The 25465-nt window shown below is 39.1% G+C and overlaps 1 protein-coding gene across 4 annotated transcripts in view; it reads left to right on the top strand.

The window, feature by feature from the left end:
• Positions 1 to 104: 104 nt before the first annotated feature.
• Positions 105 to 25465, top strand: part of CIITA (class II major histocompatibility complex transactivator) — a 34232-nt gene continuing 8871 nt past the window's right edge. Inside the window, exons 1-13 of one of the 4 annotated variants that reach the window (XM_064461910.1) lie at positions 105 to 922; positions 10054 to 10197; positions 11921 to 12049; positions 12471 to 12530; positions 13887 to 13970; positions 14577 to 14636; positions 17567 to 17720; positions 18870 to 19033; positions 19172 to 19228; positions 21332 to 21397; positions 21853 to 23560; positions 23674 to 23847; positions 24710 to 24781. In XM_064461910.1, coding sequence (XP_064317980.1) covers positions 466 to 922; positions 10054 to 10197; positions 11921 to 12049; positions 12471 to 12530; positions 13887 to 13970; positions 14577 to 14636; positions 17567 to 17720; positions 18870 to 19033; positions 19172 to 19228; positions 21332 to 21397; positions 21853 to 23560; positions 23674 to 23847; positions 24710 to 24781 — 3329 coding nt within the window. In that variant the 5' untranslated portion in view covers positions 105 to 465. The other 3 variants (XM_064461908.1, XM_064461906.1, XM_064461909.1) reach the window with 3 other exon arrangements.

Below are 25465 nucleotides of genomic sequence, written 5' to 3'. Positions count from 1 at the left end.
GTCATGTTTCTTCCTAATAACTTCAGATTCAGCAGAAACCAGAGCAAGATTTGAGATAATTTTTTTACCCCAGAATTTTTGCTGTGGTTCTAACCCATTTGACTTTCATGAAAGCAGAATTTATTTACAATCTTATCCCTAATCTTACATTGGAGTCTCTAAGTTTTAAACCAATCCCTCTTGCAGAGGATGTGTTTTGTGCTGAAGCTTTTGGTACTGTTCTGATTCAGCAATGACCTTGCTGGGCCCACTAATTGGCCCACACTCCACCTTGGCCAGGATACAAAGACCACCTATAGCAATCCTTCTTTAATGGGATAAATATTTTTTTTTAATTTTTTTGGGGGGTGACCATGTTGCTGATTGGAAAATTGTGTTTTATGAATGCTTGGAAGAATTGTGCTGTTGTATCATTTCATCAGGAATTTATTTGTTGTTGGAAATGTTATTTAAAGGCTTAATCAAATGAGGAAATATCTCTGCTATTGCAGGCCAAAGTGTCTTAACTTTTTTTTTTCACTTCATCTTTTTGATACTGAGTGGATTTTTTTTATTTTTTTGTTTTTATTGAAACAGTTCAGATTTTGCTCAGACCTCCTTCAAACGTCTTCAGATGCAGGTATGAATCTCTTTAAGGAGATCCTGCCTAGAGTAAGGAAGATTCTTTCAACTGCTACAACTTCTGATGACCATGCATTGCTTAACCTCATGCTGAAAGAAGATGTGATATCCAAGGAGTACCATCAAGCCTTGCTCCACGAAAAAGACAGGGAGGACCTTGCAAGGAAGATATCTCTGACATTTGTGGAAAAATGGGACCTGTACTTGAACACCTTGGTTCCCCTCTGTTGTCTAAACCTCTATGGCAGTAAGCCTCAAAACATGGCAGATAAGGAGCCAACAGGAAGCAAGTACATTTCTGGTAAATCAGCTTCTTTTTCTTTTTTGTTTAGTTAAAGATTTACTTTTGTTTATTGAATTTTGAGATTGCATTGTGGCATAGTGCAAAGTGCATCAGTGGAGAGCAGGTGGGGAAGAGAAGAAAGCAGAATGTAATGCAAGAGCAGCTAAAAAGACATCCACCCATTCAGGGTAGCTACCGGATACTCATTTTCATAGCAAGGCCATAATAAAACTTGTTCTTTACCACCTTTTGCAGACCAGAAGTGCAGAGTGGATAAAGAGACCATGCAAAGATCAGGTTTTTCTCAACTGACATACCAACCATTTATAGTCTGAGTAGCATTTGTTCATGGCACATGCTGGCAATTCGGGTAGGGAAATCTCTTATGTTTTTCAATCACATATGGGAGGAATGCCCTCCGCTTTAAATTCCAGATGTCTATAAGCAACAAAATTGCACTGTTTACAAGAGACTGATGCAAATTTGAGGGGAAGTACTTAATGACTTATGAGGCTGGATTCAAGAGTTCTGAGTTTTTTAGTGGGCAGCAGGAGAGATAAAAATGCAGACAACTTATAATTCTGAGGCAGTAAACTCATGTTTTAGTCTGACTCACCTGAAGATTAATGTATATGTTGGAGAACAGGGATATTTCTGGGACAATCCTAACATTGTCTCTCCTATGTAAAATGAGAAAACCCTAGCCTAAATTATAGCATTCAGAATTATTTTTACAAAAACAAGCAGCTGTAAAGGAGAATAAAGCATACTTAATATTGGGGTAGTCCTGTAAAACTGATGGAAGGACGTTGGGCTGCAACATAGAGAGAGGTATATGGTTTTTCTGCTCCTAAAATACGGTATTGGACATCAACTCTCAAGGCATGGATGAAAGTACAAGGGGAAATGTTGGGGGAAAAGAATTAAGATAGTTCATGAAAGGGCAAAATACTGGCCTGGAAGATTTTAGCTCTATTATTACCAGTTTCAAATTAATGCCAAGAATTCATATTTTAAACGTAGAATATCATAGCAAGTGGCCTAGTGTCACTTAGGCTGGGAGTATTTATAGTCTGGTTTCTAATTTTAATTAAATCCCTGAAGTGCTTGGAATAATACCTGCTCCTTCTCATGTTTGTAATGGTAGCACCTAAAATCTCCATTCAAACATTTTGATCCTGTCATGCCTGGCTCTGTATCTCTGTCACAAAGCCTGCGTTTATTTGAGACATGACCGAGGGAAGCTGAGGTGCATCAGAAGAAGCATTAGTCTTCATTCATCACATGTTCAACCATTGTCACTGTCCTCTATATTTTGTAGTAGAGATAGGCTTTAAAAAAGTGGTTTCAAAGACATTAGTTCACCAGGATATGAGTCAAATTGTTCTAGAGACCTCAGCTTCTTTTGCAGCAAATTCTTTTTTTACTTTCTTTTTGAAATTCGTTAATTTTTCAGCCTTATGTTCAATATGTTTCACTCTGAAGAGGCCTTGCACAGAAAACTTGGGTCAGGAACAGATTGGTATCAGCAGGTTTCTCACTAACTATTTAATGGTTTTGCAACTATTTCTTCTACCACAAAACATATCTTTAAAATTTCTGGACAAAAAAGTCCCAGCTTTCCCCGTCTTGCGAAGTGCACTCTTGACATCCATTTTGCAGTGCTTCCAATACTAATCAATATGTTCTGTTCCCTCCTTTTGCAGTAGGGCAGTGTATCAGCAAACATTGAAGCAAAGAAGCTGATGGTCACCTGAGAAGCTTAGGCAGTTCTCAGCTGTCACAGCCTCTTGTTTTGCAGTTTGCTTTTCCCTCTGTAGCTAAGACCATCTTTATAGATTAGTCCTCTAGATGAACCAGTACCCTGATTTGCTCCAGCAATTCCTTTCTGCTGTTTCTAAGCAGCTATGAGTGTTGTGCAGAAACACTTGAAGAACAAGAACCAGCCTTTGCTGCAGTTATGAACTAGAATCACAGTAAACAACTGAACTCTCTTGTTCTTGAAGTATATAGATTGCTTCATGGGATTACAGCCTCAGAAGCTGGTAAGGAAATCTGCCTGCAGGGCTAGTGAAGGAGCTTGTAGCTTGTGGGGTTGTGCTGCACATTAGAATAGGGCTAAAAAATTTTCTAGGGATTTCTCATGTAGTGATTGAATTATTGTCCCCCATCAAAACAGAGCACTAAAATCTGTATTTGTGCAGCTTTTCATTATTTTTTGCTCTGAATCCTGTTATACTGAGATGTTGCTTTTTTCCTAATGTGCATAGAGAATTCCAAGAACACAGCTGCCTGGTGGGTTAGAGAGCCCGAAGAGGCTAGTGCTCTGCCTAGTGCAGGCTGAGCCCTGTATCTCTGTAAATACTGGGAACAGATCGGCTGCTCCCAGGAAGGAAGCAGCTTTTTCTCTTCTCAGTGAGCATGTTCCATGGAACCTGGTGGAAATGGATCTCCTCTGCAAAGGGAAAAGGCATACACAAGTCATCAGCTGCTTTGCTTATAGGACCTGCTGCCTTATGCAGAAGCCGTTTGTTACCGAGCAGCTGATTAAAAACTTGCCTTACTGAAGGAAGAAGTCCTGCATGTCGTTGGCTTCATCAAATCCCACTTTCTTCCTTTCCCCTTCAGACTCTGGTGGAACTTTTGTTGTAAGCTACAGCCAATGCAATAATACTACAAAAAGTAATTGCTCACTTGAGAATACATTCTCTTTCATAATTAACTTCTAATCTGTGTAGGTCTATGCATGATAAAAGATAGAAAAATAGATAAATAAGCTTGCAGAGCTACACAGAAGCTGCTATAGGCATTGTGATAGGAACGCTCATGAATGAAGCTGGTCTTGAAAAGGTTGTCTTATTATGCCAGGTAGACGCTGGTAGCGTAAGCAATGATTAGATGAATAAACATTCTGTCAGCTGCTGCTACAAGCAAACCCTGAACACCATCCGTAAGCCAGACAAGATTTATGAGCTCCTGTTTTGTAGAACATACCACTTGTCATTTTGGGCCAGTGGCAAGAGACACTTGCGCAAGATACCAAGCTGATTTTCTATTAGTAGAGTCTGTGAACATGTGAAAGGAATACTTTCACTTTTGTTATACCAAATGGAGCTACAAGGTAAGACTGTCCACATGCTGCTTGCTTGATTCTTAATGATGGACTGTTTAACAGCTTGACTTTGGGACAGATTTGAACTGGAATAAAAAAGGAGAAAAAGGATTCTGGGGAACACTGGAAATCGTTACCAATTCATTACCAATCTGGGTTTGCTAGAAGGGAGGTTCCTCTTAAATTTCCTCTCTGGAATTTCCCCTGAGCCTTTAACTTTCCCGCAGTGACAGCTCTGGCTCATTTCCTCCTTTCTGATGTTACTTTCTATAAGCCTTGGGCAGTGATAGCAGCTCTCCTTGTTTTTTGGTGCTGAATCCAGAGTGAAAGAACAGGAACTGTCCAGTTTCCTAAGGTAAGTTTTTCCTCAACTCTTGAATGCGGTGCTCTTGTCATGGTAAAATAATCTCGTCTTACCTTTTGTAGATATTGGTAGCTACAGTGTGTCAGTATCTGGACTTGTATTGCTTGAAATATTAGTAGGATGAAGTCTGAATGCAGGTGAAATTTTGGAGAATTTTTAGCAATTCGATTTGTGGCTAGCCTTGTTCCTTGCTCAAAAGGTTGCTGTAGTTTGTTTTAGATTTTGTTAAAAATACGTTTGGTTTTTTTTGTATGGATGGTGTTCCTACAGAAACCAAAAGTAAGGATCACTGAAAGAAACTGGCTTATTTTCATTTTTTTGACAGATCTGGCAAGACAACGTAGAGTTTTACTTTCCCATTCAGCAGGGCTGACATTCTGTCTTGAAGAAAGTCTCTGAGTGCAAATGTACTTTTTCTGCCAAAAAACCTTATAGACAAGGTGTCTGCTGTGCCACTTTATTTCATCTTGCTGCTGGGATGGGAGAACTGGGCACAGCTGTGACACACAAACTGATTTGGGATATGAAAAGGCAAATTCTGCTCTCAAAACACAACTCTGACACCTGCAGGACAGTGTATTATTAGTCTGCCTGAACTCGACTGTCTCTGGTGCAAGGCCAGTAACATTTCTTTTATCTGTTGTGTTGGTCACTGTAGAGCTAAGTTCACTGAAAGGCAGAAGCTCCTTTTACCTGATATTTATACTTTTTCTAACTTATTTAAACTCTTCTTTAAAGGAGACAAAGGATATGGAGCAGCTTTTTTCCAGTGTCATCTCTGTTCTTCCTTTTTAGACTATAAAGCCCATGGAAAGTAACACACCACTCCATTGGCAAGATAAAGACTGTCGGTAATAGTAGTATCTTTTGTTAAATTGGGTAATACAACAGGAAAAGTTAAAATGGCTTTCAGTTATGTAGGCCTTCCATAGATTGGGAATAGAAACTAAAAACTTCAAAGCTAAATATAAATTGAGCACCATTACTTGCAGTTTATGAATAATCGGGCCATCTCTGAAATGAAAATCTGTTTAGTATCTGTAGAGCAGAGCAATTATTAGTGATGGATCTGGGGAGACAAAAAGGAGGCAGATGACTGTAGCACGGAGGGGACTTCGTCCCTCTTTGCTGCTGGCTTGCCTGCCTCCCAAAGAGCATTGCCCCAAAACACTGCCTGCAACAAAAACCGGGAAACACATCCCTGCCCTCTGGGGTGTGTATTGTATACAGTGATGTAGCCTTTCGGGCATTCAGAGAAAGACAGAAGATTTTCTAAAGTTGTTAAAAAAAAAAGGCTGTAAAATTGTGGCTGATGATACTGAGCTTTTAGCTCAAAGTACGAGTGTTTCACTGGACTAGTTATTTGGAGTTTGATACAACCTGGGTTTTGTCAGCTTCCTTCACTCAGATTCATGTGTAGCATTTAATGAGTGTGGGGTACTGCAAGAAAATAATATTTCTTCACCAAAAGGTGAAGAAGAAACAAGAGGTTGATTAATTTTTCAACCTCTTATCAACAGCAGTCCTTCTCTCCTATTTTTCTGTAATCTAAGACTTGGAGCTGTAATGTTATGTCACCCTTTGGTTAAGAAATGTGTGATTTGCATGGCATTACTACTCTTTTCTATGAATTATCCTCAGCTCCCTAAACTGGTACAAAAATTAAAACACGGAGAGGGTTTCCTCTGTTCCTGAAATGACTTTACATATTTTCATTTTCTTAACCTTCATACTCATGTGGGAGATTATTTTGTTGCCTGTCAGTTCAGATGTCAACAGAGTTTTGGGAATGAACCCCCCTAACAAATCTCAGAAGCATCCACCTTATTTTTGGAGTAAATGTTACATTATCATCTGTATAATCCTTCTCCATTCTCTTAGATGCCATTTGATTTTAGTTAGTAGCAGACCCCATTGCCTGGAGTCTTTAACATTTTGATCCTTTAAAATATAAGACATGGTTAAATCAAATTATTGGGGCAAAATGGTAAATCACAACCACCTCCCTTATCTTTAGAAAGCTAAATGCCCCATCTAACTCTTAAGACTTGTATGTGATTTAAGTGAACACCTAATCCTTTAACTAAATTCTTGGTCCTGGTACAGTGATATTCACTACTTCTTTTACTACTTTTCCAGCATTTTTAATTCATGTGGCATCACTTGGGCTCTAAAAGAGCACTGAAAAAAACATTGAGGGTCTAAGAATTGAATCATATTGTTGTTCTGTATATTGAGAATACAGTGCTAAAACAAATGCACCCTGGGTAGAAACCTTGCTGCAGCAGGTACGCGCTGATTCGTCGCAGAGATAATACAAAGGGAACACAGGTCTACCAAATATAGCAATGCAGCTGGAGTATATAGGCTGCTGGAGAAAGAAAGTGTTATTTAAAGATTTAAAGAAAAAAAAAATCTGTCTTAACCAGTGTCCAAACAACAAAGGATTGAACTTCCTGAATGGCACGGGAATACATTTAGAAGTACTCCTTGTCTTCCTCCTGTCCACCACATGCACTTTGTGCATGGAGGCCTGCCAGAAAGTAGAGCACAGGCATTGCTGGGGACTAAAGTCCTTTGCCTTGCAGGTCCATGCAGGGTCTGTCTTACTCTCACTGAGAGCTGGCTCTAGCATTCACAGCCCCAACGCAGAAATTATTATGAAATTTTTTAGGCCTCTGATGTGAATATGCACCAAATGCCCATTTTGGCAGTACTGTATGAGACCCCAGAAGAAATGTATTATCAGTAAACTGAGTTAAAGTCATGTATGAAACAACAGAGGAAGTGCTGATTAGTACAGAGCTTATTCATCTTTGGTCTCAGATGGAAGACTGCTGGGATACTATGAGAAAAAAGGGGAAGCCCTGGCAAAGGAAATGCTGTTGTGAACAAGCTTGGTAATGCCTGGTTTCATTTTGTGTGCTCCAGTTAAAGCATGCAGCAAAACACTTGCTGTCCCTGAGACGTAATTCTCCTTGCCTCTGGCTCTCTCAGTGTAGAAATTTTCATCTTTCAAAAACTCACTTGTTTTTTCCTGCACACTTGGATAGAGTGCCTTCCATGGTGGCACCATGATTTTAATAGAGCAAAGCACAGCCACTATTAAGAATTTGTTGGTTCAGCTACAGAAAGAAGTAGCAGTATTCCAAATCCAGTTTAGTCAATAGAAAGACAGCTGTGTATAGATTGTCATAACCGAGGTAATGAACAAAAAAGAGGGTAAGCTGAGGGCCATTCAGACTGGTGAAACAAAAAAGACAAGTGATCAAGTTTTTAATTCTTCATTCTTCCCAAGGTAGAAGGCTACGTTTCTCTCACTCCTGTGCTCCCGGGTTATAGCACCTTTTATGTTCCAATTTTCAGCTCTCTAGCTGGACTTGGCACTGGCAAGACTTCCTTTTGGTTCCTTCCTGACTTCCTGACCGTTGTAGCTGAAAACTTTTTGCATTACTTAGGTATTTATCCATGGGGAAATGCTATTGAATGAAAGGTTTAAAATAACAAAAGCTCTTATGACTCTGACTTAATTAAAGCTTAGCACTTCCATAAAGATTAAGTAGGCCTACTTAGTCTCTTTCTGTAGGACTTGCTCTTTTCTTTGTCTGCTGCAATCAAGCCATTTACCAATCACTGAACTGGGAGTGATGCACTTGCCTGTCTTGCATTCCTTTTATGGCTTCTGCCCAATTATTTCTCTGTCTCTAACCCCAAAATTATATTGACTCAGAGATAATGCTTCAACAGCATTATTCACAAAGTCCAGCAACCTGGCATTCTGAAAGGCCCAACTCTAGATTTTATATTAATGCAACAAAGGAAGGGGCAAAGCAAAGTGTTGCAACAAACTGAAAAGTTAATCTGGTATGTTCTTGGTTCTCATGCAGGTTTGTCAACTTCTGGTTTTTATTTATAGCATGGCATGCAATAATATCAAATTTTGGTAATCTTGGTAGCATAATGATGCCACACAACATGAAAAAGGAGAATTATCTGACTGTAGGTTATTCCTACTTGTTGGGACCGCACTGTGCCTGCCCACTTTTCTGAGTTCTGCCTGTAGATTCTGGTGTCTACTGCAGCAGAATGCAGAGAGGTCCATTTCCAATCTGTTCAAAGGGACAACCCTGTAGAGTGGTAAGAGGAATGATGATTAGTTTATAACAAAGCAGCATGTGGTAGCGTGTGAATAGGTTTTCTTTGCCTTCTTTCATCAGAGCTGCAGTGTTAGCTGTATTTCTCTTTTTTCATGTTGCAGGTAGACTTCATGGTGCAGCAGGTTGCTCCACATTTGCACATCTCAGGAAAGTAGACATGTGCAACCAAGGACATCAATGGCATTCTGCTAAAGGCAGAATATTTGAGAGCTGTATTATAGCTACCCTTCATTGCAAAATATGGTGCTTGATGCCAAGCTGAAACATTTCATGGCTGTGGTGTGTGGACACCTATTTTAACAGGATATGGTCTGTAAATTTTTCTGGTTGTTCATTTCATGCTGGCATCCCAATATAATGATCTGTAAACACCTTCCCTGTTAGCCAGAACTGCTGAAAATGATGGAGAGTGGCTTGGCAAGCTCCTCTGCTAGCTCCCTCAGTACTCTCGGGTGGATCCCATTCGGTCCCATAGACTTGTGAGTGTGCAGGTGGCATATTATAATCTGTAAACACTGAAGAGCCAGTATCTGGTTTTGGAATAGTTTAATAAAGATGATGAATAACCAACAAGTAGTGTTATTACACTAGCTGTGGAATATCCAGGAGGAATGTCTGAGCTTATCCTAGTGCCTGCTGCAGTAACTGGAAGGAAATAGAAGGGCTTTAAAATGAGGTGGAGGAAGAGAGAAACTTTATCAAGAAATGTAGCTGCAGCAGTCTAAGCAGTTCCCATATAAACATGGGTGACTGGAGCAGGGAGCACCTAAGATCAGTCAGATTTGTCTGGATACTGTACGGCACTCTGTTTGAAAGGCTAGAGCAATTCCCAGCTCATGAGCAGGTTCACATGTGAGTTCTGAGGGGGGGAAGAAAATTGATTAAAAAATAACTGTGATAGATTCCAAAATGCTGGTGAGTGCCCTGTTACCAGAAGCTAATTCTGAAGGTGACCATGTCATTCTGTACACAACCGTCTGGTTTGGGTAAGAATTATATAAAATAAGCATTCTACCTTTCACTCTTCCTTGTGCTGAAGGGATGTCTCCTAGTGCCATCTCCAGGGCTTAGGAACTGGGTGTAGCATCCCAGCCAGAAGCTTCCCCTGAGAAGAAATTGCTGTGACAGTAAAGAATGTGGTGGTTCTTCTGTCCTCTTTACTGCATTCTCATTTCCCCGATACCTGCTGGATCTGTGCTTGTACCATTTATATCCTGATAAAGATACAACAGTTGCAACTTATTCAATACCTGTCACTTTTGGTCCAGGTGGCCAGACTGCAGTATCCCACTCCCCTGACTGGAGCAAAAAATAGATAGCTCTCATTACAAGCTGTATCTGTAAGTTTAAGTAGCTCAGGGTTATAACTCAACGCAAGACTTGGTAAGCAATGCCAGTTCCACAGCCTTAAGACCTCAGTGTCTTTTCAACAGAAAGCCACAGTGCAGGACTTGTAGTTTTGGTTGGCAAAAGCTGTGGTTTTGTCATAGCTAACTGTTTTGCAATTTGATTTCAGACAGCAAGAGACAAATCATGGATTCAGCATTTGTGTCTGAAAATGGCTATCTTGATTTGCTGCACAGTGATATCGATCCATTGCATCTGTATACTCTTCTTGATCCTAAATCATCTGGAAATGAAGAAGGTGACTTCTCTGCAGGTTAGTAAAACACTAAAAAATGGTTGATTAGTTTAGTTATCGTGCTATAAGTTATTACTGTCTCCTCTCAGTTATGTAGCCATCTAATGGCAGTTTGTCATGGTGGCTGGACTAAATTCAACAGATGCTTGGTCTTAGGATATGATAACTTTGTCTGTATCTGTATATAAAATAGTGACTGCTTCCAGAAAATATCAAGTTTTTAAAACTCTACGTATTTACAGCTTCCTGCTCAGTGAGTCTAACAAAACATTCTATGCATGTCACTCATCAAGGTGTAAGACTAATATCTTTGGTTTGGATATCATTCCTGTAAGTAGTTTATTTGCAAATGTTCTTATCATAAGCTGGTCGAGTGTAATTGTCAACACTTTTGTAGTTTCAAGTCAAAAGCTTTGCAAAACAGAGACTTTTAGATGAGTTTGTGATGAAGCCAGTCTGCAAGCAAACTAGCATTTCTTTTCCTTCTGAGATTCTAAGGCACCAACAAAATGGACTTTCTTTACCAGATGGCATTTTACAGCTTTTGGGGGCACAGACCAGTGATTCTATGATTCCATGATAGAAAGCAGAAGGGCCAGGGTCTTAAGATGATAGTTCCTTGCACTTAAGTTCCTAGAGGTAATCATATTAGGAGGTTGCCCTGGCAGTCAAACTTTCTGCTCCTGAATTTTGTGGAGCTTGTGGAACATTCTGCTCTCCCTGAGTTTGCTGGCATAAAAGTATGAAAGTGTATCTGTGCTGCTGACTGGGCTGGGGAGCAATAGCAGAGCTTATTTTAAACAAATGAGCTGGAGTGTGGGTTGAGAGTGGCAAAGAAAGAAGAACAGATGTGTGCCAGATATGAAGTCCTATAGCTCTGTGCCCAATAGGTATAAAACGTTACCAAATTGTAGGATACCACCTCGCATCCTTGTTGCTTTCATGAGTAACCAGTGTCAGCAGGTGCATGAGCAAATCAGTGGAGGACTGAGCACCAGAATCTGGAGTCATCTTTGTGATTAATTATTTCCCAGATTGACCTTTGCTTTCTCAACTTCTGACTGTTAATAACACCTGTAGGAGTGTTTCTTCACTCCCACGGCCTCACTTGCTCAGGGACTGAAAGTAGGATGAATTTGGGATCAAGGACTGACTCTTATTATATCAGAGATGTTTCACTGATTTGAATGCTTTTGAGCCTTAGCAATGTCTGAGATGATATAGATAAAGCGAACATTGTCAGGTTATGGTGCCAGTTATTGCAAGATGGACGTCTCTGCTATGAAGATATTTGCATGGTCCCTGGCACGTTTTTGGCCTTGGCCAACTAGCAGCTTCACAGGCAATTTGTAGTTCAGGGGTTAGCATGGACCCAGCATTGTTCTGAACAGGGAATTTGAATGGTACCACCATATCCTGAAGAATAAGAAGGTTTAATAGTATGGATGAGTCCGGGCCATGTGTGTAGACCTTAATGTCATAGAACAGATTGATTCTGGAACTGGGTTTTTTTGCTAGGAGAGATGAAGTCTCAGAGATTAGCAAAAGAAAAGTGTTGATTTCTGGGTGATTATAAATTACTGAGAGTTCAGTTCTGTTCCCACTTAGCCAACGTACAATGAAGAGCCAAAGCCTTATGCTGAAGTAACACATCTGCCTTTTCTGCATGTCCAGCGCTCTGTTTTTTTACTCCTTGGTTAGGATATTCATTGATCCAATGCGTACTCCTTTTTAATTCTAGATCCTGAAGTTGATATCAGCAACTGTGATCAGTTTAATAATATGGATTTCCTGTATACGATGGAAAATGGTGAAAATGGGGATGAATTGTATTTCTGTTCCAACACCATAGAAGCTTATGCTAGAATAGGTATGGAAGCAATTTTTGTTTTTTAAATCATTATTATCCAGTCACTTGCTATAGCTATTTCTTACAAATTCTATTTTCAATCTAAAACAGTGGTGTATGCTCAAGTGGCCTGTCCCTCATGCATGGTAGATCTACCCAGGGTACCTAAACCTGTGCCTTGCGGGGAAACAGATGAACAGTAGCTTGTGGTTGTTAGGGGAAAATCTCTCTATTAATAGTTCCTTCTGCTCAGTACTTCCTGTCTCAACTTCTTCTTTCTTGTTTTCTTTATTTCCTGAGCAACAATTTACAAGAAAAACCTAATTTAACTCTTCAACTTCACTTATAGTGCAGAATTCTCTCAGTCAGGGTAAGGTTACAAGAGTTTATTGTGAAATCTACTGTATCATTACTGTGTTCCTTTTTTTCTCCTTCTTGCTAGCTGAATTAGCAGACTATGTGCTCAAAGATCAGCAGGAGAAGCAGGTGGAAGACACTTTTGGTAAGATATATGAGGCAAAGATTAATTTTCTCCATGACAGTGTTCTGGCTAACATCTGCACAGTACTTCATCCCCACAATTTGAACACTAGTAAGGTTTCTATACAGCTGGTATCCTCTTCTTTCCCCCTGCAAACCACCCCCCAGGATTTTCTTGGCAAACTTTGAGGGTCTTCTATATTTTTGCAGGGCTTTCTCAAAGATGGCAGTTTTATCTCTGACCAAGTGGCTGATCACATGACCATGGCCATAGTGTATGCACAACTTAACTGCCTAGTGCAGTATATGCCCTCAGTTAGCATCAGACTTATTCTGAGCACAAGACAGATGATATACATAAGTTCATTAAACCTGACCCCCCAGAGGACTTAGCATGTGTATAAATGCAGTTCATGCATGCATATTTCTGTCCAGGATACACAGAGCTGCTTGAGGAAGTGTGTCAAATTTTACTTCTCTCCCTGTTCAATGCAGCAATGTTATAATATACATCTAGTAAATGATTCCTTCATTCAGTGCTTGACCAGGGACAATTGCTTGCCTTCTGGTACAAAATCGTTGTTTTGGTAGTGGCACAAATGCAGCTGTTTACTATTTCAGAATATATATATATTAATATGTGGCTGTTGGGAAAGGTTCACAGAATATCTGTGTATTCACAGAATATCTGTATCCTGTTTTATGTTTGAGCAAAGGAATTTGGAGTAACTTACCAAAGGTCAGTCCTTCCCTAGGACAATTCTGGCTACAGGAAGCTCATTTGACTTTTTAAATGCTTTTTACTGCTCCCTGGTGTGTTTAGAATTTGGGGGGTTTTGCACCTAATGGCAAAATTTAGATTGTTTTTAGAGGAAACGAGATACAGTGTTAGTACTTGAGTATTTGCCAGTAGAAGAGTGGTATGGATAACTTCACAGTTCTTACAACAAAAATATAAAATCTCCTCAGAACTCTTTACTCTGTCTCTTAAAGAATCTAATCTTTTTCATATATGGAATGATTAACTTTACTAGTACTGAGATCTCACTGTTATACAGCTATGAAGTTTTATCCTTTGCTCATCCTTAGAGCATTGAGAAGTATTTATGGTTTTTAGCCACTGAATTTGTGGCAGTAGATTAATAATTTGCAGTTCAGAAACTAACACAGGGTGACAAAATCTGTACTCAGATCCCTGTGGGCTTTCTAAATCATATCGATCCGGATATGTGTTTTATCATGTGATTTGGTTTTTATCTTTTATTTGGAGCATATTTCATCTTTGCTGCCTGTTGGTGTGTTTCACTTGCTTTTACCTCTTTCTATGATTTTTCTAGGAGAACAAAGGTTGACATTTGGCAATATTTGATGTTTTTAGCAGGGAACCTTATTTTGGATGAAATGGCTGCTGAAAACACTGAGAAATTTACTGACATAAAGATGCAGAAATGTCACAAACGAAGTAAGTGAAAAACAGTGAGAGTTTGAAAGGCTGTAGTGTTTTAATTCTAAATTTGCATTATGGTACTTTGGTTTTAACACAGACTCAATGCATCTCTCATGTAGTTCTTCACTGATACAACCAGATGCGCTTTCTCTGCCTTTGCTCATCCTGTGTTGGCTGGAAGTGAAAAACAGCTTCCCCAGGCACATTCATTACAATTCACAGAATTTGTTGTCCTGTAACATGGCATTAAGCATGTTATATTTCTTCCATTTTTTTAATAATCTGGGTGACAGTGGTAACTGTTTTCAGTGTATCTATAGCTTAGCGAGTATTAGCTGAATGATTTATTCCCTCTTAATAGCAAGAACAACAGCAAAAATCTTTGATTACTAGCACAAAAATCTGCAGCCTGTTTGAAGCCTCATAGTCAGAGGAAAATAAGAAGAGGCTTTTCACATTCATGTTTTATACACTGGACCTGTACAGTTCTGAAATAGCTGAATTGAAACTAATAACACCTCCTTCTACTTTAAAAAGTTAAAGTAAGTTTTCATGGTGGAAACCTAAAATTACCCAATTGATTCAATTTTTGTCGCTTACTATCACCTTTCTTTCTTTCAGCCTTCTTAGGCTGTGCAGAGAGTTGCTCTGATGCTTCAGAACCCAAGTACAAGAAAATTGGTAAGTTATTGGCTGAGTAGGAAAAGATTACTGAACATATATTGTCTCATGTTCCAAAGTCTCATCCTCTGTTAGGTATTGTAACTGTACCTTCTAGGAAACGTTTGCTCTCATAGGTTTGATGATACAGCATCGTCATGCATTTTCATGTTTCTACTTCCAGCAGAGCAGAAATCACTGTAGAATCACATTCTTATACACCTCTGACTAATTAATGATGCATAAAATCTATGCTTTCTTATCAGTAGCTATTAAACTGTGCATCTTAGGACCAACTACGTGGTAGTCTGGGAACAGCTGGATTCTTATGCCTCAAAAGAATCCAGCTGTTCCTGCCAGGTGGTAGAAAAATTACTTCCTTAGCATCAGCAAAGGCACTGTTGAACTTTCCTAAATCCATCTGAGAGAAGAAAGCAAAACAGTGGAGAATTGGGCCAGTGCCAATTTTTGTAACTTTTGTCACATACGCCATTTGTGTATGATGGGTAATGTGACTCAGGCCATAGTTTGGCATTTCCTGGGTTTGATCCTCTTTGTTCTAAGCGTGACACCTTCCAAAAATCCAGTGAAGCATCCTACTGAAAATAACTGTGAAAAGATGGCTTCTTGGCCTAGCCCATGCTATAACGTCCTTTAAACCAAAGTAAGAATGGGAGAAAGGGAAATTTCTAGGTGTTGCATGCTGTTAAGACCATCTACAAGGCAGTACCTGTGGCCAGCAGGCAAGCTGTAACTTGTTCCCTAGGTGCAAAGTGGTGCTAAAGTTCTTACCCAGCTGTAGCCTAAATGGGTGTCTCAGGCATAGCTAAACCAGCAAAATAGTCTCCCAAAATCCATGTGAGAACAATCACCTTTGGATGAATGTATTATACTGTGTTTTGAAGTGACATATACATTAGTGTGTGCTAGTACCCTTCCCGAGACTCATAAGGGGAACTCTGACTCTACCAAACCCCATGGGCTGTGTACATGTCAGGGTGGGGAGCCAAAACCAGCGTGTAACCTAGAGAGCCATCCAGAGAGTGCTTGGATCATGGGACTGCAAAGTTCAGGCCAGCAATTGCTAAGGAACTGTCACAGTCTGGATGAAAGTCACAGAGGGCACACACATGCACTGTGCCTGTGACCCAAACTGGTCTTCCAATATTCGTGTGGACTTCTGGGAGGAGAATTGAGCAGAATGAGCTGTGAAAAAAAATATATTTGTTGGATCTGGAAAGGTAATTGGAGTTCCTACTGAACTGGTACCTGCCAGTTGTAGTTATTCAGACACGTGAAGTTCCTGGCAGTTAGTACCCTTTGAAGGTGGATTGCCTTCTATCTGCTTAAATTCATTCATAGATTTGGTGCTTTTTAAAACCTCTGTTTATGCCACACTAACAATGAGAGTTTTCAATAAGGAAATGGCACATGAGTTCCTGATTTAAAAAAAAAAAAACTAAACCAAAAGAGTAAAAATGCCTTATGCTGCAGAACTTGCATTCCAGTCTACAGTATCATCACAGAGCTGACAGATGCTTTGTAAGCTGCACCTATCCTTTTCTGGAAAGTGCTCAGAATATTATCACTCTCTCTACCTTCTGTGTGTGTAAGGCAGTATACGTACCGGGTACAAAAAAGCTAATTGACAGAAAGATGAACTACAGGACAAAATCAGGAATTTATTTAACCTGTCATAAAATGAGTGTCACAGTATGATCCTGCAAAGGCAAATGCATCTTCAGAAGTGTAAGACTATCCTCAGGAAAGACGATAATGAGTACTGAAGTTCAGAGTGGTAAGCCAAGGATGAGATTCTTTCAAACAGTTGAATGAAATTAAACTTTAGATTTGCCCAACTGTTTGTGGCTACCTATAACAGTACCTGATCTTACCTGACCGTAGCAATGCAACAGTCCTTGAATAGGAAATTACCTTGATGATTTACACACAAGCTGATCACATGCAGATTTACACACAAGCTGAAAAACACTTTTTAAAGTCTGGTTTTATACCACAGTAAAAATGAAAGATTTCTATAACAAAATAATACATCAGTTCCTGATAAAAACCTAAACACAGCCCATCCTAAAGAGCTTGACAGTGTACACTATAGTGGCACAAAACCTACACAGGTTTGTAGCTCCTGATAACACGTTAGACCACAGAAAGCGATGAAATAGAGAATTAATTGTTACTGCTAGACAGGAGGGGGAAAGAAAAGCAAAATGAACTCTGAGAATAAGGGTGTGGCAAACCCAATGAAACTGGCACACTAGTTCAAAATAAGCAAGTCTATCTTACTTGATTTATAAGAAACTTTCGGTATGCAAATGAAATCATACCATGCACAGGAGTCTCCCTCCCCATTTGTTGTCTTCTTGAAAAAGCAAGTGCTGCAGGCAAGTTGCATCTTTTAAAACTCAGGTGTTTGTGACTATTCTTTGGGAAACCCTCTTAACACAGACCAGTTATCCTTACAAGCACTGTAGTGTCTAAGTTGAAAGTCAAGGTCCTCAATTTATTGTACTTGGGCCTCTCTAATCTTGTGCAATATTAAGGTAACAAACCATTCTTGGGAAATTTAGTACAGCCAGGGTAAGACCGTGTTATGTCTTCTCTGTCAATCATCCGTGTGTAAGATCATTTACATCTAAACACATCTGAAGGTTTCTAGAAAGAAGACAGGCCAGGCAAGATGAGGAAAAAGAAAATTAAGAGAGTGAAATACTGGAAAAAAGTGATCTACTACAGAATTTCATAAATACATTTTAGACTTTGAGATCTGAGTAAGTTTCGGAAAGCTATTGTGAATTGTTCTTGCTTTTGGAAAATCACAACAGAACTGATCAGAATCGAGTGGTTTATGATATCTATTGAAACCTCTTCTTTGGCGCCCTTAACTTCTAGGAATGAAATAACTTTTCCTTTTGTTTTGCCTTTTTTTCAAGTGGAAGTCCCTGCAGTGTCTTCAGGGAATGGCAGTTTCTTAGCTATGCCTCTCAACAGCCATCCAGCTAACTCCACCTCATTAATTAACCAGCACATGTCCTTTTCTGTTCCTGCTACCAATGCATTGGAAAGAAGTTTTGTAATTCCTGGTATGTACGGTACAGCTATAGGTGTGCATTTGTACACAGGTTGATTTTTACAAGGGGAAAACTCTCTTATAAATCTGGTCATTGCCACGAACAATGGCAGGGAAAACAAGTATGGCAGCTGTTTCAATCAAGCACCTGAAAGTGTGGCACTCACTAAAAGAATGAAAAATATTCAAGGGAAATTAAAAGTGCATTGCCCTTAATGAAAAAGAACAAGCCTTTCATTTAATTGGTGAAGTGCAGGTTAATAGGTAAGAGAACAGAATTATTTACTATAGTTTAAATAATTACTAGTCTTAAGAACAGGAAATCACAAAATTTTCATTAATAAACTTTGGTTTAGTTCCAATTTCTTTTTCATCCAGAGGTTTATAAAGGACTGTGGGGTAATTATATTTGCAATAGTAGAACAAAATCTAGGTTGGGATTTTGTTCACAAAAACTGAGTACTAATCCAAGTGATGAGCTGTGTAGCCACTCATGGTACACTGCCAAGTGCTAATGACAAAGACACAATTCAGCACCTTTCACTGTTAAATCTATGCTGGAAAGGAACCAAAAAGCGGTGGATAAGTTAGAAAACTTGAAGTATCTGATGATAGCTGAAACAGCACAAAGTAGCAGAAGAAATTGTGTCATACCTACAGAAACGCAGAGCTATGGCTGATTAAATTGCAAGCACTGCATCATCAAAAAAATTTCCCAGTGAGGGTTCTGAGGGAGGATGGTTGCTAGCTGCTTGTACAAGCTGCATGAAGTCCAATTTTGTGGCAAAGATGTAGTGCAATGGATGGTAAAATTAATTCAGATACATAATATTTATACATTTTCTGTCTTCTGGATCTCTGGTCCATACATGTACAGACTTTGCCTTAAGAATTTTTCCTTACGTTAATAGAATTTATCTTTAGGCTATAACAAACCAGTGGTCACTAAAAGCTGGGTAATGCCTTGTATTTCACATTCATTGTACCTTTTAAGAGTTTTTGGTTTAATGGATTCTGTGGGCCTCATGTGATCCTATGAATTCTGGTTCGTAAACTTTCCACTGGGAATATTTGCCCAGAAGCTGCCAGAAAGGGTAAGTAGCTTTTAGAAAGCTTTTTCTTCCTTAGAAACCTTTAGAAACCAGGAGCCTTTAAAAACAGAAGAGTAATTATTCTGCACTCATTTCAGGATCTTCAGCACCTTTGATTCCAGAGTGTCTACCTGTTGGCATGAAAGGGAGCCAAGAGAATACAGGCTTTGCAGATCCTCCTCAGCAGATCCTTAACTTTGTTCTTGGAAATGGCACATCTGATGTTATTATATATCCAGGTAGGAGCAATAACCTTTTATCCACATAAATAGACAGAAAGTACTAGATAATCAATGCTGTCAACAAAATACTAAGTTCCCTCATTTCAGTTACTGATAGCTATGATAGGCTGAAAACTATCATTTGTTTCTTTCCAGTGTTGACTTCTTCCGTGGAATCATTGATATCCCCAAGTTTTCCAGTTGGTTTATGTGGTAAGTAGAAAATGAGGTTTTGTACATACGGTACTTTGGATTGGGAGAGAGAGTGTATTGCCTCTACCCAAAGCCAATTCTCCCCTCCAGGCTTTACTCATTTTGATCTTATTGAGGAAAATAAAAATTAATGGCATTTCCTTCTTTGCATTGATCATTGGCTGCTTAGTCTAGTCCAAAATACAAAGCAGATAAGGAGTTGTAGAGCTACAGGTTCAGCTATATATTAGCAGCCAATCCACTGGGTTTGCTATGAAGTCCAGTTTCTGGAAGAAGTCTTTTTGTCTAGTTAAAACAATACTAAAGCCCAGTGTGCTTGAGCAGAAATGGAAGTTCCACTCATACTAGCGTGGCCTGAGCTGCTCGGTGCTGGAAGCCAAACTGCAGTCAGCTCACATGGAAGCCCCCAAACCAAAATTATGACGACTTATTTAACTAAACATTACAGAAGCCTAATATACAGAAAGGCTTATAAAGCAATCAGAGCCTTGATCCAGGGTATAGCAGTCCCACCTGTGGTAGCAAACTTTCCACAGACATTTTTCATCCAGCCCTCAGAGAGCAGTTAGAAGAGGGAGTTTGATATCAGTGGTTATTTAGTTTCTGATCTCTGTGTACCCTGGTGATGAGAGCTGCTTGCAGTTTAGTACAAGTGTTTTGTTGCCCTCTGGTGGCTACCACCACCAAAATAGCAAAATTTTAAAGTGGGGATTAATAGGCGACTACCCCTAGGTTTGGGAAGTATTTCTAAATTGTATATACTATTTATGTGAATACACAATACTAAAAATTCCAACTGATTTACAGTAGCACAATGTATGTACATCGCAAACCTCAAATCTCCAAATGCAGCAGAAAAATTAGCATGTAAGCTAGAAAGCCAGTCTCTTTTCCTTTTTAAAACATTAAAACCTAATTGATTTGACCAGTGCTGCTTCCCATCTAAATGTCTCATTACAGCTTTTCTTGGTTTTCCATTCTGTTGTTTTTATTTAATAGAATAAATAGTAAACTAAAAAGGGATGCCTTAAAACAGGCTTGTCCCCTCTTTATTTAATAATTTAAGTTGATTTTTCTTCTACAAGGAGGAGGGCTATCTCTACATCAAATGTATTCTTTCACTGGAAAAAGGACTTGCTTATTAGAAGTCTGTGGGTGCTTCTCTGCTAGAAGCAACTCTGAACTCTAACCATCCTACCTGTTGCTGGCATGCAGGGTAGGAATAGATTCCCAGACCTCTGAAACTTTAAGGTTTGTCTTTTTTTTCAAACCACATTCTACATCAAGATGAACCAAATATTATGGTAATAAATTAATTTGTACAAATCTAGGGAGATTAACCTGTTTTGGTTGGATTCTTTTTCTCACATCTCTGCTGAGTGTAGGTACCATAAGTCTATTGATGAGGTTGGGTTTGTTACAGTCTCTATCAATTTAAATTCCGTCCTGCATCTGCAGGCTTTTCCTACCAAAAGTTTTGTCAAAACTAATACTCTGTCAGTACCAGTCTGTAAAAAATATGCTTTCTCTGAAAAATTCCCAATTTCTTTGTATATGGCAGACACCGCTTATCTGCCCAAGTGTGAAGGTCTGCAGTAGTTTGAAAACAAAAAGGCAAAAAGAAAGAAAATTGGACAGTGACAGTACTTTGTCAGGAAGAGCAATGGGAAAATTATGCTACCAATAGTCACTTCTCCATGACTTTCATCTTTCATACTTGGTTGCAAGGTGTAGAATAACAAAAGGAAGATCTTGCTTTTAATGGCATAAAGAAGGTCCTATGTGTGAACATGAATTTATGCAAAACACTGACATTTAAAAGAACAGTGTTGGAAAAGAACAACTGTCGGAACAGCTGTCATCTTGTTTCGTGTCATATGAAACAAGAAACTGCCTGCAACAGTTCATGTCAACTGAATTGTACTTCTGTGAGGATATTTTTCCTTTCCCCTGTAAAATAAACAAAACATCTCTTTCTCCGGATGTTACGTAATGTATTAGCAATGAACTTGAAAATTTGCATTAGTCTTATTGTTAAAATTAGTAAAGCTGAATCAATGACTTGAGGATGTCTTCCTCAAGTATATTGGGTTTTCTTTCCAGGTTTAGAAATGTTCAAAGAACTCCGAGTTCCCGTCATCCCCCCTGAAGAACCTCTCAAAAGACCAAGTGAGTTTAGATCTCTTGAACTTAAAACTTCCAGTATTTCTCGGCTAATTTTTCTGTGTTTCTCTCCATACAGAAAAGCTACGTGTTGTAGGAATTGTTATTCAATAATTTGTGAAGCCATTCCAAGTGTCAGAGCATGATTTCTGTTTTTAAGATATTAGACCTCTCTACATTTAGATATCTAGTACCTACTTAGGAGGTCAGGGTACTTAGCTGGTTTTATCATATACATAGATACCTCCAAGATTATTCAGTTCATAGGTCTAAAAGTGTCTATTGTGCCTGCACTCCTAATTTAAGTGCCTGTAGTTGCATTGGATAAATGCAGACCTACATGCTTTATGGGAACTGATGTATTTTGACCATAATACAGCTATGTAGTTAAACCACCCTGAAGCAATGTTGTAATTTGTGGACTGGTTTCTTCAGTTCGTGTGTGCTTTTTATTCCTCTAGAGCCAGTGGAAGCTTTCTGTACATCACTTATGGATTATTTCCGAGACGTGTGCAAATCAGTGGCCATGGAGCGTGAAGTAGCTCTTGATCACCTGTTTATTGATGGGACACTTGTTCAAAGCCAAATTGAAACCAAGACTGGGAAAAATAGTGTAAAAGCAATGGAAAAGGGGCTGGTAACTTGCAGTCTGCAAGGGAAGGAAAAGGCAACCCTTAAAAGAAGTCAAATATTTCAAGTCCTGGGAGGTAAAGACTTAGAGACTAAAGTGATTGTGGTGCTAGGAAAAGCAGGAATGGGCAAAAGCATTCTTGTTCAGAAGATCTGCCAGGACTGGTCCAATGGAGAGTTCTCTCAATTTGAATTTGTATTTTGGTATGACTGCAAACAAATAAGCTTGCCTGAGAAGCGATACAGCTTGAAGGAACTGCTTCTTGATTTTTTTGTGAAACCTCAAGAAGGAAGCAAAGACATCTTTGAGTATATATTGCAAAATCCTGCTAAAGTCCTTCTGGTTTTTGATGGTTTTGAAGGGTTGCACGATCATGAGAATTTTCCTCGTTGCTCGGCCAGGCAGCCTGAAAAAGACTTGTGTAGTATAAAGGAGCTGCTTTCAGGACTCATCCAAAGAAAGATACTCAATGGCTGTACTTTATTACTTACAGCAAGACCAAAAGACAAGATGTACCAGTATGTGTCCAAAGTGGATAAGACTATTGAAATAGTAGGATTTTCTCATCAGCAGAGAGAATTGTACATAACCAAATACTTCGAAGGATTACCCTACTGTGATAATGCACTGAAATTAATCAGAGAGTGTGAGTACTTGTTCAGTCATTGTTACAGCCCTCTTATGTGTAGATTTGTTTGTTTTCTCTGTGAGACGGTACTTGAAATGGGAGACAAAAGCCTTCCTTCAACTCTTACTACAGTCTTCCTGAAATTTGTTCGGCAAAAGATAATACCTATGCAAACAGATGTTACAGCCATGCAAAATCAAGAGTGTCTTGCTATGCTAGCCCGTATAGCCTGGTATCTTGGAGAAAAGCACCAAAGTGCCATGAAAAGTGATCATCTTCCTTCTAAGGAAGTTAAAGAATTTGCTTTGAAATATGGATTTTTCCTGCCATTTGCATTTCCCAGACCTTCAGATAGTGGAGAAGAGGAATTTGGGAGCACATTCTCTGATTTTGTCATTCAGAATTTTTTGGGTGCGCTTCACCTTATGTTAGCAGAAGACATCAAGGATAAAAGTCTAACAAAGTACCTGTCTTTTCCATCCAAGAAGAAAAAACCTTATAACTGGTCAGATTTAGTGCCTCGATTTCTAGCTGGATTGTTGTTCCTCCAGGATGACTCCTACTTCTGCTCCCTTTCAAATAAGGATGTAAAACAATCCATGAAGAAACAGAAAACACTCTTGAAATATTTTAAAAGGCTTCAAATAAATGAGCTCTGTCCAGAGAGGTTACTCGAGCTTTTGCATTGTATTTATGAAACACAAAGCAATTATCTTTTGCAGCATGTGGCCTTAAGGCTCAAGCCAGATCTGTCTTTTCTGGGCATACTTCTCACACCACCTGATGTCCATGTACTGCACTCTATTTTAAAAAGGTCAAGAAAAGAGTTTTCCTTGGATTTGAGAAACAGCAGCATTGACATGCAAGGGCTAAAAGACTTGGTTGGCCTAAAGAATGTGGCATCGTTCAGGTTGGTCAATCTTTGCAGATAGTAGTGACATTCATAGGATAGTATGTAGATGACACTTTCATGCAACAACAGCAGTCCTATCTGTTGATTTCACATGTTTTGTCACTTCACAGGGCCTCCCTCAGTGATACAGTCAGGCTCTGGAAATCTTTAGAACAAACAAAAGACTACGAACTGCTGAGAGCATCAACTGAGAAATTTGTTCTTGATCCCTTTAAGGCAAAGACAATGAAGGATGTCAGTGACCTTTCAGACCTTGTAGAGATGCAGGAGAAGATGATCAGCTGGTAGGCTCATTTATGATCAAAAGTCCTCTTAATATACTAGCGAATTAAGAAAATGGGGGCTCACAGACGGTCCTGGAGAATGGAGTCCTCTGCTTGTCCAAAAAGTAACTAAGGCAATGCAAGCTCTTGTATCATCTCAGAGCATTCTCCTACCCCGATGCGTGGTGGTTGTCATGGGAGGGAGAAGCAATGCAGAGTATTTATCAAAAGTGCCAATATAAAAGCCACCTGTCATTTTTTTCTTCAGATTCCTTTTTAATCTCTGAGTATGCTATCTTCCAGCTGCTTTCAGTTACATAACTTGGGATAACTGATTTTTGCCCCCTGTAGCACCTGGGCCATAAATGAAGGCTTGTTTTGCACCAGTCACAAATGACCTGAGTCAGTCCTTTAGCTCAGGAGGTAAATAAAAGCTTTTGTTATGTGAATTATAACCCTGTGTTTTATCCCTGCTCGTGATGTGGCTAGGGGATTGGTTGCAATTAAAAGCATGCATAAATAAAGTATTTTGGTTGGGTTTTTTAAAATAAAAATGGTAACTTCCATTTTATCATGGGCAGAGTATTTTGATTAAAATATACACAAAATAAGTTTTGTGTCTGACAGAAAATACTTGGTTTAGAAGGATGTATTTTTGAGTTTTATTGGAAAAAGAGCAAACAACTGCACTATGAAAGGCAATTACCAGATTGAAATGAATTGAATGAAGAAAGGTTGGAGAAGTTATTCTGAAGTTTCCTGGATCTGCAGTTAATGCAGCAGTAGTTTATTTCCTTAAAAGTTTAATAAGAAAATGTTTTTAAAGCACTGTTTTGGTTGCTAGAATATTTCTCATACTCTGGTTCTACTGTTACTTATTTAGTGTGCAAGATGCATCTGGTTGTGGCAACTATGAAATTCCTGCTATCAAAAACCTCAGAAAACTAGAATTTGCGTAAGTGATACACCTCTCTGTTGATTGATATATGATTACATTTAACACCGAGGAGGGTCACGGGTATTGGCTACAGTCATTGAATTAATGGGTGCTTAGTTTCTGTTAAAGCATTAAGTAAACACCATTTATTTCTATTTTGCTTTTCTCAACTAGATTTGTTAAATTATGGCCAAAACTCAAACAACGTAATTTCTGGCTCATGCAGTGATACCGGTCAACATGTTGTGTCAGTTTTGTTTGATTTTACTGCAGGTTAGCTCCGTATCACCAGATGTAGATCATGTGCCACGGGATATAAAATATCTTGATTGTGATCCAACTACCTGGGAAATATTTTTTCCCCCAGAAATGCTCAACTTTCTATCTGAGTCTTTTGATGTAATTTTATGCCCTATCAGAGCTTAGGCCATGAGGCAATAACGTCAGAAAATGCCTCCCAAAGAAAATATTTAGCACTGTTTTCCTGGGAGAAGGAAGATTGACTTAGAAACACTGACTTTAAAAATGAGGTGTTTCGTTTCCCCCCTAAACTGTAAGCAGCCTCCAAGGTTATTCTATTGCTTAAAATATCCTACCATAGCGTGTGAATTAATCTGGGCAGAAATCACACCAGTGCAATGGAGAACTCTCATCAGGTCTTCATCTGTTTCCTGCTCTTCACATCTGACCCAGTCTAGAACT

Source organism: Phalacrocorax carbo, chromosome 10 (assembly GCF_963921805.1).
Source record: "Phalacrocorax carbo chromosome 10, bPhaCar2.1, whole genome shotgun sequence".
Taxonomy (NCBI): Eukaryota; Metazoa; Chordata; class Aves; order Suliformes; family Phalacrocoracidae; genus Phalacrocorax; species Phalacrocorax carbo.
The sequence above is the reverse complement of the archived record's forward strand: the minus strand, read 5'-3'. Positions and strand labels throughout refer to the sequence as shown.